Source organism: Melospiza georgiana, chromosome 1 (genome assembly GCF_028018845.1).
Source record: "Melospiza georgiana isolate bMelGeo1 chromosome 1, bMelGeo1.pri, whole genome shotgun sequence".
Taxonomy (NCBI): Eukaryota; Metazoa; Chordata; class Aves; order Passeriformes; family Passerellidae; genus Melospiza; species Melospiza georgiana.
In genome coordinates, this window is record NC_080430.1 from 34074416 (window position 1) to 34087388 (window position 12973).

Below are 12973 nucleotides of genomic sequence, written 5' to 3' on the forward strand. Positions count from 1 at the left end.
ACAAATGAAGCATTATTAAAACGGAGACCATACTCAAAACCGAATGATTAGCAAGATAGAAATTACTTTGGAACAAATATACAAAATACAAAATACACAGATATCTCTGATAAGCAGCATCTGCTTCCTGATACACTGCTCTTCTGATGAGAAGAGGAAAAGGCTCTTTGAAGAATTTTGAATTACTGGTCCTACTGAGATGAAGCTACAATTTCGAACTGTAGGTAAAGTTTTTTGGTTATAAATAGCCAAGTGGAGCTAAAGGGTTAATGGCGTTTCATTAGAGCCCGAGCTATAATGATTTTCTGCTGGCATATTTAGCCTGGTCAAGAGTTCTCTGGGGTCCTATGAGGTGCTTAGTGTACTCAGCTCTCTCTGTGCTTAACTATGATGGCCTGCTTTCATGTGGGCTTTTTTCTTTGCCTTTTTTTTTTTATGCTTGCATGCAGGCACACACAGTTTTGTATTTTCTAATTGTGGAAGGGTGAACATAAGTCTTCAATTAAACATTTTCTCCCTTCACTTAACAATGAATTGGTAATGTAAAAGATTCTATCCTACTATGCATGAAATACTGCAGTAAGTGTGATTTAAAGGAAATCCACTTAAAAACAGCAGGAAAACCTTCATTTATTATGTGAACATGCAAACAAAAAAGCTGCAAAAATAATTCCATCTTCTTCCCCCTTCCACTGCAAAGCAGACTGCTGGGGATGGGTTTGGTCTTGAAAGTCCAGAGGTATCTGAACCTGATCTTCAGTACACACTGCTCTCCACAGAAGTTAATAACCTTTCCCATGAGGCTTCACATTACACCCCAAATCCTTAAAGGCGAAACAATACCCTGACACTGAGGTTTATAATCTTCCAGATCAGCCTGTTTAAAAATCTATACTTTATCTCACAATACACTGTTTAAATATACAAACTAGATTTCAAGACTGAAGTGGGAAATTGCTGAAAGGAGCAGCACTCACGTATACTACTGGAATCTCAGCAATAAATCTCTCCAAGAGAAAGCAACAAAAGATTTTAAGCTGCTACACGGAATTCGCACAGTGACTGACAAGAGTGATTAAGCAAGTTTTGCTAGACATCAGCCAAAAAAACAAACAATACATGAAATGAGGGAAGTGGCTCAGTTAAGCAGTCATTAAACTGCATATGACAAATGGCACAGAAAAAGCTTGTGGATTACATTATCCATTGAAAATGTTCCACTTAGCAACACTACATGGACTTAGAAACAATTGTTTTTAAAGAAACAATTCAGATAGCTCAAATTAAAATTAAAAGCATGCTGCTCTTTTGAAAACTTTCTGGGTTTTGCTACTTACTAATACACCACTTACTGCTCTGGCATGAAGCTAAGTGAGAAGATGAAATGAATGTTGATGTAACAGACTAGTAAACTAATTTAAGGATCCACTGCAACCATTATACCATACAGACAATATTGCAACACAGAAGCCTTTACTTTACATTACTATTCTTTGCATGGGCCACAAGAGCAACATGAATCCCAATTAAACTATCTGCAGTCTATAGAAGTCTGAACAAAAATACAATGCAGATACCTGGCTATCAAGAACATAAAATCTTAATATCTGTTTTTAGAATAATTAGATAGAACTCCCTTTTAAACTGATTGAAGAATAGACATTTCTCTTTAAAACTCCTAAGCTCTCCTTCCTATCCTCAGTAACGTGAAAAAGTGCTTAATTAGTGAGGCAGATAAACAGCCCACCTAGTCCTTTCTTGAAGTCACACTTAAAATCCAAATTGATGTATTGTTTCTATCAATGTTATAAATTATAAACTCCTTTGCAGCAATATAATTTCATTAATACACTGCTTTTGTGAGGTCCATATGTCTATCACTGCTGCTTAAGATGTGTAGAATAAAACTCTGAAACCCACATTTGTGGAAAATAAGGATTAATATACAGAAGGATATGAATACAGGTTGGGGTTTTGTATGAATAAAAAAGTTGGGGAAAAAAACTGTGCTTTTGCAAGCATCAGTTTCAGATCTCAGGTACCACTGGGTTTACCATCTGGTATCCCTCACTGCATTCAGCTCTTAATATCACTGCTAACATAGGCAAGCAACTATACTTCAGAAGGACTGATAAAATAATGAAGAGTCCTTTAATCTACAGGAAACCATTGTAGTCAATTTATAAGAAATATTGCATCCCTTTGTAGGATGTGTAATTATTTTCTATTAATCATGTGCTATAAAGCTACATTATGTGGTTATTCTGTTATCACTAGAAAGAGGCCTGCAGTCAGCTCCTGACAATGTTAGGTAATTACTAACACAAAGCTTCTTTCTCCTTATGTAGAAACGCTATCAAGATCCAGAGGTGCTGTGATGCTCGCTGTATGAAAATAACTCTCCAAAGAAATTCAATAACTGCAAAATGAATTGCTCCAAGGCAAATAGAGGGATAGGGAGAGGGGGGCAGGGCCAGATCCAGCTGCCCTGCAATGAGGAGAATGCACAAGTGTGCGGCCACGCTCTGCCATGTGACAGGGAGCACATTTGCCATAGCAGGCAATGTTAGCAGGGCCAGGGGGAGGAGGGGGCCACCACAACCCCCACCCTCCCTGGAAGACAAGCACCAGGGCAATGGAATATATTATGCCAAATAATATGAAACAACAACCTTAACAAATGACCAAATGCTTTCTAAGCTACTTCTGCATTTCCACTGTCATAGAATGGATTATTTTTTTCCCCAGCAGAAATTTATTAACCAACATGAAGTAATTTCACAGGGCAGGAAGGAACAGGTTATGATTTAACATTTAACATGCTGGCAAAACACTCTGTACAGCATGCTAGATAGCAGGGGGTGAAAGTCCCACCAGGGTTTACAGGCTCCTTAAATGCTCTCAGCTGAACACACTGTGAGCAAATGCTTCTCCCTGTCCCCATCCCACCCATTTCACTGCACTGATGTCTAGGTACCCAGGACTTCATGAGACACTGATCATAAAACCTTTTGTACTTGGGGAAAAGCAATAGTTAGCAATACACTCCCTATTTTCTACAGATATTGTTTAAATCCAACGATTTAATGATATCTGTAGAAAATACATTTAGTCCTCTGCAGAAGAGAATTTTGATATTTTGACATACAAAAAGAGAAAATTTTTATGCTTGAGGATTTCCAAAGCAGTTGCTGCCTTTAGAACAGTTCTTCTGCCTTTATAAGATTCTCCAGATGCTTTGCACCATATAAACTTCTACTGACTTCAGCAAAAGTTGAGAACATCTAGTTCTTGTGCAATTAGTCTCTATTGTTGAATACATATGGTATGCTTTTTCAAAATCCACCCATGTGGGGTGGATTTTTTATTTGTTTGGTTTTAAAAAAGAGTTGCTGAAAAATTATCATTGTGTTTCAATGCCTTGAAGAAAAAAATGGAGTTGTATTTTAAAAAAACCACAACCAAAGTATATGAATTCAAGATTTTTCTCCTTCCTTCTTCTAGTGGCAGTGTGAGTAATACTAATTAATGGGCTGAATACCTGCACATTTTAAAACTGAAAAGCAAAGTATATCAATAGTCTTGTTTGGGGTTAAAATAAGTAGCATCTACTATCAAGCTAAGTATGTGTCAGAAGCAAGGATAAATTTTTTGCAAAGAACATTCTAGGGTGTCATTTTAGCAAGATAATATTTTAAAATGTCTCCAATTCATCCAGGAGATTCATACTAGCTAAAAAGTTTTAGAACTTCCTTTGGTGTAATTGTTGAATGATACACTATCAACTAGGGAGCAGTTTTGGCACAGAACAGCATTTTCTCTAAAAGCAGAGAATGACAAATGTCTTAAATAACTGAATGAGACTTCTTCACAGGTAGTAGGGTTGTTTTAAGACAGCAATAAAATGGTCATCTTTGAAAATATAAGCACTAAATTTATTGTATGGTTGCATTATTAGGTTTTATTTCCCACAATGACATGAGAGAAAATATACAGCAATTAAAGATTTCCAATAGAAATCAAAGAAAGCAGACTGAGTTCTGAACCAAAACTGCTCCCAGAAAATACCCTGGAACAATAGGAAGGCCATTTTATTTTCCATTAGATGACAGGTGGCCAACTTTTCTTCTAATCTGATAGGTAAAGGCTTACATATTATCAGTATGCAAAGCAACAGAGCTGGAGTCACTTGGCACTAGTTCCAACGAAACTTCTGTTTAAAGGCTTTCACTATTGTCTTTAGACATATACTTATTGTTCTCCCACCTCCACCCGGAAAAATCAAAACTAAACAAGCCAGGAAACAGGTAATGTACAACTGAGTATTCATTTTAGTTTTGATCAGAAGCATCCCACTGAAGTGAATCTCCCAAAGCTCCCACCTTCCCCTCACTGACTCCCTATGCACAGCCTCAGAGCACACACACCCCATTTATTTCAGATGAAGCTAAAATGGAACATGCTCAACCACGAATGTGTTCTCATTTTTCAAAACCAGGTTAGACCACTTTGGACATCCAACAGCTTTGGAAAAGTGTGGTGTGGACAGCAGGGCTCAAGCACTGAGTGCTTCACTCTGCAAATCTGCTCCTAGTGGTACTCCCTATTTGCTAGAGGAGCCATAGGCAATGGAATAGGAATTATGGATCTCAATATGATGAGCCAGAAAACAACCTGATAAAATAAAACACTCAGGATTTTAGTATGTCTTTCATATCTTTTAGAAAAAGACTGAATAAATATATTTTATAAAGATTATACAGATAGTGAACAAAATGTTCACAGTGATTCTGAAACAGCTGCATGGTTAAGTTGCACCTTTATTTCATAAGCACTAACCTGAGCTGTGGACTTTCTTTGTCTTTTTACTAGGCAAAAAATACAGGTTGAGATGTGAGCATTTTAACATTTGTTGTATTGAAAGAACAAAAATCTGCCACACATGAAACCTACAACCACTGAATATATATATAGCATGATTTAAGCACCAAGTTAACACCCTACTTTCATGAAAAATTCTGGAGCAAAAGGTTGTCATAGATGAATCACAGATACCAGAGTGAGCAGCACTGGTGTGCAATGAAATAATAATAAGGAGATAATAATAATAAGTTTAAGATATAATTTCTGATTTTGAAGTATTTGCTATTTTAATACAAATATAAATAAGAAATATATTAAATTAGTTTCATATTAAGAAATGTCAGTAATTCTACTAAGCAGCTTCCCACTAACAGATTGAAGTAAATTTTCACTATTACTTGCATTTGGCTGATGAAACTATGGAACTTCATAACAGAAAGCATACACCTAAAGCAAATGAACAAGTAATGGAAGTGTTGCACTTGCATAAATTGTGCATACAAAACTTAGGAAAAAAAAATAGAACTATCTCTATCCACAGTTATCATTGTTTCTGGAAATTGATTTCTTGAGTAGAGCTATGGAAGATTTATAAAAATGATTGCTATACTATGGTCTGTTTTTCCATTTATCACATGGGCTTGAAAGCAAAGGCAAGCCCATAAATGAGCAGGAGTTAAAAGCAATCATCCTTTTAGAAAACAGGTCTACAAAGTATTGCATTTCTAACAGTCAATATTAACTAACAAATGTTATTAACAAATCTCTTTATCAGTAAAACTATTTTTTTCATTACAAAATGGAGTAAGGGTATATAGCTCTCTGAAAGTTCACATCATTCATAGCATAAGTGATAAAAGCCACTTGAATATTCCAGAATATTATAAAATACTAGTAATAGTATATCTGTACAGATATATTAATCAATTAATCTGAAATGTTAACTACATTTTTAAATAAGCTTAACAAGCACTATTGTTATAGCTCTGTTAATTCTGCTCAGATTAAAAGCTCAACTTTTGAGGGAAACTTGATAGAAAAACTTAGAAAGAAGTTGTGAGGCTTTTGGGGTTTTTTATAAAAGTCCACAGGACTGCTGCCACACAAAAGCCACAACTGACATAAATATTTAGAAAATAGCTTAAATAGTTTTTGAATACACCTTTAAAACAAGAAAAACATGCTTTTCCACAGTAACTGCACTAGTCGGGCATAGGTATCTCTGTTGCCAGAGAATGAGCTCATGCTCATTGCAATAACACTGAGTTTTGATGCTCATTTAAAAGCAAATTCTGGGGATGTGTCTTTGCTTAATACTTAGCTATTTTAGGAAGTAAACACTGCCAAAGTGAAACTATGCTCATTTGTCTAAAAGACATTTAGCTAGAAACTTACATGTAACATATTTCTCCTCTTGTTTTATTTAAATTGTATAAATGCCCAAATTTGCTAAACTGGTTCATAATTACTCTGTTATACTAATGATCTTATTTCATGGAAACAAATAGTGCTTTCTCCCTAATTTCTATACAGGTATGAGAAAAGCTGGTAAAAATATATTGCTTTGGCATAACTATTGCTGGGAGAGATGAATATCTATCTTATCACGTTCATCAGAGCAGGCCATACCATTTATATTTCACTGTAAAACAAAGAACTCTTACATGTTGCACAAATATTCTTGATATTTTGTTAACGCTTCACCCTTCCTACTATAACATGGCTATACCCGTACTTACTTCCTTATCAGCAAAATGTGATTTTCAAGAGTAATGTTCCTGGCTGACATATGATAGAAAGGCAATAAAGCCACAGCTAGGTTCAGCTGAAGCTGAATTTATGACACCATTTTGGATGCATACACATAGCCCCCCTGTCAGTACCTGCATCTCTCATTTTCAACCACTAGATGGTGTGAAAAAATAAAAAAATTGCCTAGGATTCCTGCCGACTGCCACAAAATCCAAGTATTAATGTAGTGGATTAGGAAATATTTTAGAAGAAAAGTCTTGACCCACTTCGGGATGGTTAGGCTCACTTTCCTTTGGTTATATTTTCACTTACTGGACAAAGAGCTCATAAATGATTAGACCTTGAAACTGAATCAAGTGGAGGGTTAAGATAGATAATTCTCTGGCACTTTCCCCTCCAAGGACCCTAAATTCCAAGCTGACAGTAGTGGCCAACACTCATTTTTCTGAAAAAGCTGTAACAATCTTTAAGTGGAACAGGGCTGAATTTTCTGGGCTGTATTTTGGAGCAGAAATCATTCCCACAGAGAGAGGCTCTATATATCTGGAGCAGCAGCAGGCTGCTTCAAGGACCGATTACGGATTAATCACGGCATGGCAACAGGACTGTTGATATACACAGGACAGCTTAAGCTACTGTTTTTCTATTTTGCTCCATTTTTTAAATTAAATTTCTCACTCTTTTGGGGAAGGAGTAGAGAACAATTTTTTTCACCTACAAGCTGAAGATTAAGATTTTATAGTTGCCATAATGTACCCGAAGAGCACAACCCACAAAGAGGCCAAACTCATACAGTGGAATCCATTCACTCATGGGCTTTTGGGGGGGAGCGAGAGGGGGAAGCAGTGGTTATTTTAAATTAGTCCAATTCTTCAGTGCTGAATACCTGCTTGAAATTTTGCCCAATCCACAAGCTTTATTCAGCCTTTAGTAATGCAATTCAGTTATTAGTTTAAGTGACAATGAAATGCCTCAAAAGACATACATGGTCAAATTAATATTAGTAATACATCTTCTTTATTTTTATATAGGACTATCCTTATATCCATAAATCTTAAATTTATTTAAAACAGAAGCTGTTACATTTATTATCCAGAAATGTAGTTAAAGGTATCACAGAAGATTTAAAGCAATTGTGACAAAACTTAATTTGAAACTAGGACAAACAGATGTCTTTATCTTTCATGCACCTACTTGTGTATTTCAGTGACCTACAATACTTTTTGTACTAATTACACTGAACAGCAATTAGATAGACACATATTTTATAAAGTAGTTTTTTTCATTGAGAATTTTAAAAACAGTTTGTTTTTTTTCTAATAGGGAGAGAAAATAGAAATTTCCTCTGATTAATTGTTCAGAAGTAGACTTCAATGGAGCATGATATATATATTTTAACAGAGGTTTTGTTTGTGTTGGGGAGGTCAAGAGAAAATGTGAAAATTACCCAACATCAACATAAAACAAAACTTCATGCCTTTACCGTTTAGTGCTAATTCAGATGAGAGAAATTATATTTCTCATTTTCTTTGCAAACAGAAATGTAATAAAAAATGCCCAAATCTGTCAAAGCAAACGAATTTGGAATCTGAGCTCTAGGAACAATAACAATCTACACACAAAGATGAAAGCATAGCTCAAAAAAACAAACCGTCTTCTGTAGCAAGATCCCAAAAAAGTCAGAATCAGCAGAGTCAGGAATATAAAACAGGAAACAAAAAACATAACATACAAGATAACTTAAAATTCTCCAAGGTTAACTTCTACAAGCAGAAAGTACATTGTCTCTTGTTAAGTCAGTTAACAAATGGTAGCCAAGATCTAACATGTAAATAAACATGCTTTAAAGTTAATTCCTGTTACATGGCTATGTTTTAATTGTGATTATAGTTCATTTGACAAAATAATTAATTGCAGTGACTATCTGATTGCAGACAAAGGATTTGAAAGGGAGTGCCAATTTCCCCCCACAGAAATGTGGGAATGTGCCCTTGTGCCATGGCTCTCTTTTTACAACCATGTAGCCCCAGTAGTGTCCCATACCTTGCTGATAATGTAGATAACGTCACCACGTTTAAATGTCAACTCATCAGCTTCATCTCCTGTGCAGTCCCACAAACCTTGATAGAAATTGGCATAATCGGTATTTTCGCTATCTGCAAAGAAAACAGCGCTTAATTATGAACCAACCAAGGTTGAGGATAACTAAAGTTACTCTTTAAATCTTCAAATAGTACAAAGCAATTTATTAGCACACATTTCTTATTCCTCTTTTCAGAAACAGTTCCTTCCTGCCATGAAAGTAAGTGAAAAATAAGTTTAATGTGCAAGCCCTTCACTGGCAAGTTGCAGCACTGAGAGACATGTAGCTACAGGTTTTCAAAGCATTTTTCAAAGCTGCAACTTAAAGCAGCTATTTTTCCTCTGCCAGTATATTTCTAGCAAGCCATATATGTATCCCAACTTGAAACTGATAAAACTGCTAGAATATAATTAATAACGATCAGTGAAAGGAAGCTAAAGTATTTTGTGATACACTCCCCCTCTCTCTCCTGTTCCAACAAAATTAAATAGCTTCTCTGAGAACCTCTAAGATAATCCTTGATTCTTCCTTCTGAAATATTGGAGAACTTGGAAACTGTTGCTGAAGCTGCATTTCAAAAATATTTGTGTCAGCTCCAGTTTAGGACATTAAGCCCTGGCTAAACGTGCAACTACACTACAGTCATAAACTCATCCTTCTAACAGCATAAGCACAATGGATGTGCTGTGTTCAAGCTGCCATACAGACCATTAACTGATTGATTATTTAGCACTCTTTGCTCTGTAATACGGCAATAACACAGTAATAAATGCTTTGTCATACATTTACAATACAGAGTACATCTATTGAAACACAGTGCTCACACACAGTTAAATACACTGGGTGCTTCTGTTGCACTGCAAACTATTTCCTGTTTTTAATTCCATGAGAATGGAGTGTGATGAGTTAATGCAAAAAGAATGTAAGCAATACCACTAAGATGACCGGTTACATTATGTATACACTAACCAGACAGAATGTATATGTACTAATAATTTACATCACTGGAAAGCTATCTTCTAATTCTGATAACATAAATATCACTGAACTGGCTGGATCAAGGCTGTCATCTTAGTTTTGTTATATGATCCTTGAACTGCAGGCTTGCTGGTTATTCCAACATACACCAGTTACATTTGCATGTCATTAGCACTCTACACCATTATTTATAGTTTACAATTTAACCATGATTGGTTCATTTTAGCACAAAAAAAAAATCTTGCTAAAATATCAAGTATCAGGAGATAGAAAGCATCACACTATAAAAGAACAGTGGTATTCAACTTGTGTTCTTCTCTATTTTGGCAAATACTTAGATTTGAATCTTAATACTCTCTGTATGAGCGAGAAGAGCTTGTTTTCTCTTTCTCCATTTCAGCTTGTGTTCTATGCTATCTTGTTTGGGTGGCAATACTGTCATAAGGCTAAATATTCAAAACCTTCAATTCAAAGCTGCTATGCCAGTTATCCACCATTTAATTTTCCATAAACTGGTGATTAGGATCTATGACTTGCTGCATAGCACTAGGGGGCGTTCTGGCTGCCAGGGCCCAAAATGTTCTGTCCTCACCCCAAAAGCAACAACTGACACCCATATGAAAGCTCACAATCATTCAAAATAAGAGATTTAGTTATTTTAAAATGCACAGACATTTTAACATGAAGGCATAATCAGTTTGAAATGTTGCACCTCCAAATTTTGGCCCTTACTATTTTTCACCTCATTATTCACCAATTTAGCATTAGGCAATTATAAACAGTAACACAGGCTAGCACAAAATTAATTTGTGATAAATGTTAAATAGGAATCTCTCCTTGGTCATTTCTTACTATACAGATCACAGTTCCCAACTCTGTGTCATAAACAATAACATAAGTCCACATGAGAAAAAAAAAATAAAAGAACTATTTTGGTATATCCCACCTCTCAAATCTTTCATCAGTTGGCTTATTGATTTTGTTTAAAACACATTACTCAGGACTTTTACTTCTTCAGAACATCACTGAAAGAAATCATGACTTTCCACACTGACCTTTACCACTTTGAGCCCTGCTCTTACCTTTATGTGCCTGAAGTAACTCCTGTTAACACTTAAGTAAGTTGCAACAGAAGGGACCCAAAAGTGGGTGAGACATGTCTCTCCTTTTATGTTCATCATGAGCATTTAATTAAGTTTTAAAGTGGAAAGCAACTCAATTAAAAATGTGAACACACTGCAAAGATGCATTTTAAAATAAGCTTATTGCAACATGGAAGATTCTGACCAAAGACTGACCATGGCTCTGTGCCCTCATCTGTGAATTCAGCATAAGATAGAGTTATTTTAATCAGAAAGCCACATTTTTCAGAAAAATATATACAGTATACCAGGAGCACCGAAACAAAAAACATGGAAAAAAAGTGGCAGTGTAAGTTTGTGTACAACTATGCTGGTCTTTCAAGAAGTGTTAATTTCAAATCTGAAATCCCTTCTCATGCCTATCAGTTTCTCCAAATTCTATAAGGGTAACTACCTATACATGAAAGACAATTGTAAATTGTCTTTATACACCTAAAGTGAAAAGGGCTTCATAAAATGATTCATAGTGTTTACAAACACAGGTGTAGAATGAAGAAAAAAAAATAGGCTGCAAAAACCTCTGCAAAACACAAGCCCACTCATTCTTACTTTGGTCTCTTTCAGTTTGAGAAGACCTTGACAAATTTCCTTTTATTGCCTCTGAAGAATGGTATAAAACAAAACCAGGAGGTCTGAGTAAAGGAATTTGGTATTTATATGGCAGTGAAATAATGTGAAGCTTCTTAAACACATGTAGTACCTGAAAACAGATGGATTAAGCATCAAGAACTTACATGTCCATTACAGTTCAAATTCAAAAGGTATTGATTTGCTGGTGTTACTCTGTTACAATTACACTCTATTCTCAAACACTTCAAAATGTTGCATGCCTTAAAAATACTATGAGGACATAATTGCTAAACTGAAGTGGGTTACATTTTGAAGGTATGGTCACTTGGCCAGAAATACAAATAAGACATGGTAAAAAACCATTAAGCGTGTAGCTGAGGGCAGAAAGCAGTTTGGTTTTATCTACTCACTGCTTTGAAGACTGCCAATCCCAAGAAATGGGTGAGGAGGATTTTGGATAAGTTGTTTCTCCAGAAAGTATTTCTTATATTCCAGGACAGCTATCTGGATGAATTACTACCCACTAGTTATCAATACTCTTCCAAAAGAATTATTCATGGTTTACTCCAGCCATCTCTGCTTTTCTAGTAATGGTAGTAGGAACAATGGATATTTTTGTTCAATATACGGATGGAAACACTTCAGAGTTATTTTGACAGATCAAAAGACAATGGCTGCCACCCTCTCTACTCTCTGACAGTAGTCTTGGACTGCTTATTTCACTGAAAAATACTGGCATCTGACAATACATGCTTGAAGAAAGAAAGGTGAACAGTTCAGGTAAAAAAAAAATCTGAAAAATATATCACTCAAGCATGCATCTCAAATATTAGACTATTTAAAACTTAGGAATGCCCATGAATTGCTGAAGGGGAAAAATTATAATAATATTCTAACAACCACAATAGACAGAAAAGAAGAACTAAACCACACCACAACTTGAAAAACAGATTAATAATACATATTGCAGAGAGATTTAAGTGTGCTATCCCACTGCAGCCTAAGGCAATCTGCAGGTTAATTTCTGCCCCCTACATTGTGACAATTTTTGCAATTCCCATTTCTGAGCACAAACTTGACAGAACACTAAACAGACCAAAACAAAATCAAAGTTACAACCTAAATATGAGAATGCACTACATAAAACACTAGGATAAATGTGATTGTGCCTGATTTGTTTCAGTCGTCCATTTTAATGCTGATGACATGTAAGTTAGCAAACCCTACTATGGTAGTGATTTAGAGCCAGGAGTTTTATTATTTGCTTGCACATTCCTTGTGGAATGAAGGAATACATGTGAATGTTTTCCATGCACAACTGTGGTCCACTGCCTAGTATATTAAACAGCTTGCCAGTCTGACTCATGTTCCTCAACTCCTGGTAAGATTTTTCAAAAGTTAATAGTGTCAGATTTGAAGATTATTTAACAACATTTGAAAAATACAAACTGTAGCCCCTTTGGGTAATTATGTGCTCAATATTTACCATCGTAAAGGCTTAAAGATGGAGGTACAGCTGAAGTTCCAAATTAATGCTATCAGAATGAATGTCTTACACAAGTGATCTAGACTCTCAGTTTTGAGT

General features: G+C 35.6%; 1 protein-coding gene across 2 annotated transcripts in view; it reads right to left on the reverse strand.

Moving 5' to 3' along the window:
• SKAP2 (src kinase associated phosphoprotein 2) overlaps positions 1-12973 on the reverse strand; it is a 120336-nt gene that overhangs the window by 3876 nt on the left and 103487 nt on the right. For both annotated transcript variants that reach the window (XM_058040588.1, XM_058040582.1), the window contains exon 11: positions 8659-8771. In XM_058040588.1, coding sequence (XP_057896571.1) covers positions 8659-8771 — 113 coding nt within the window. The remainder of the gene's footprint in view (positions 1-8658; positions 8772-12973) is intronic.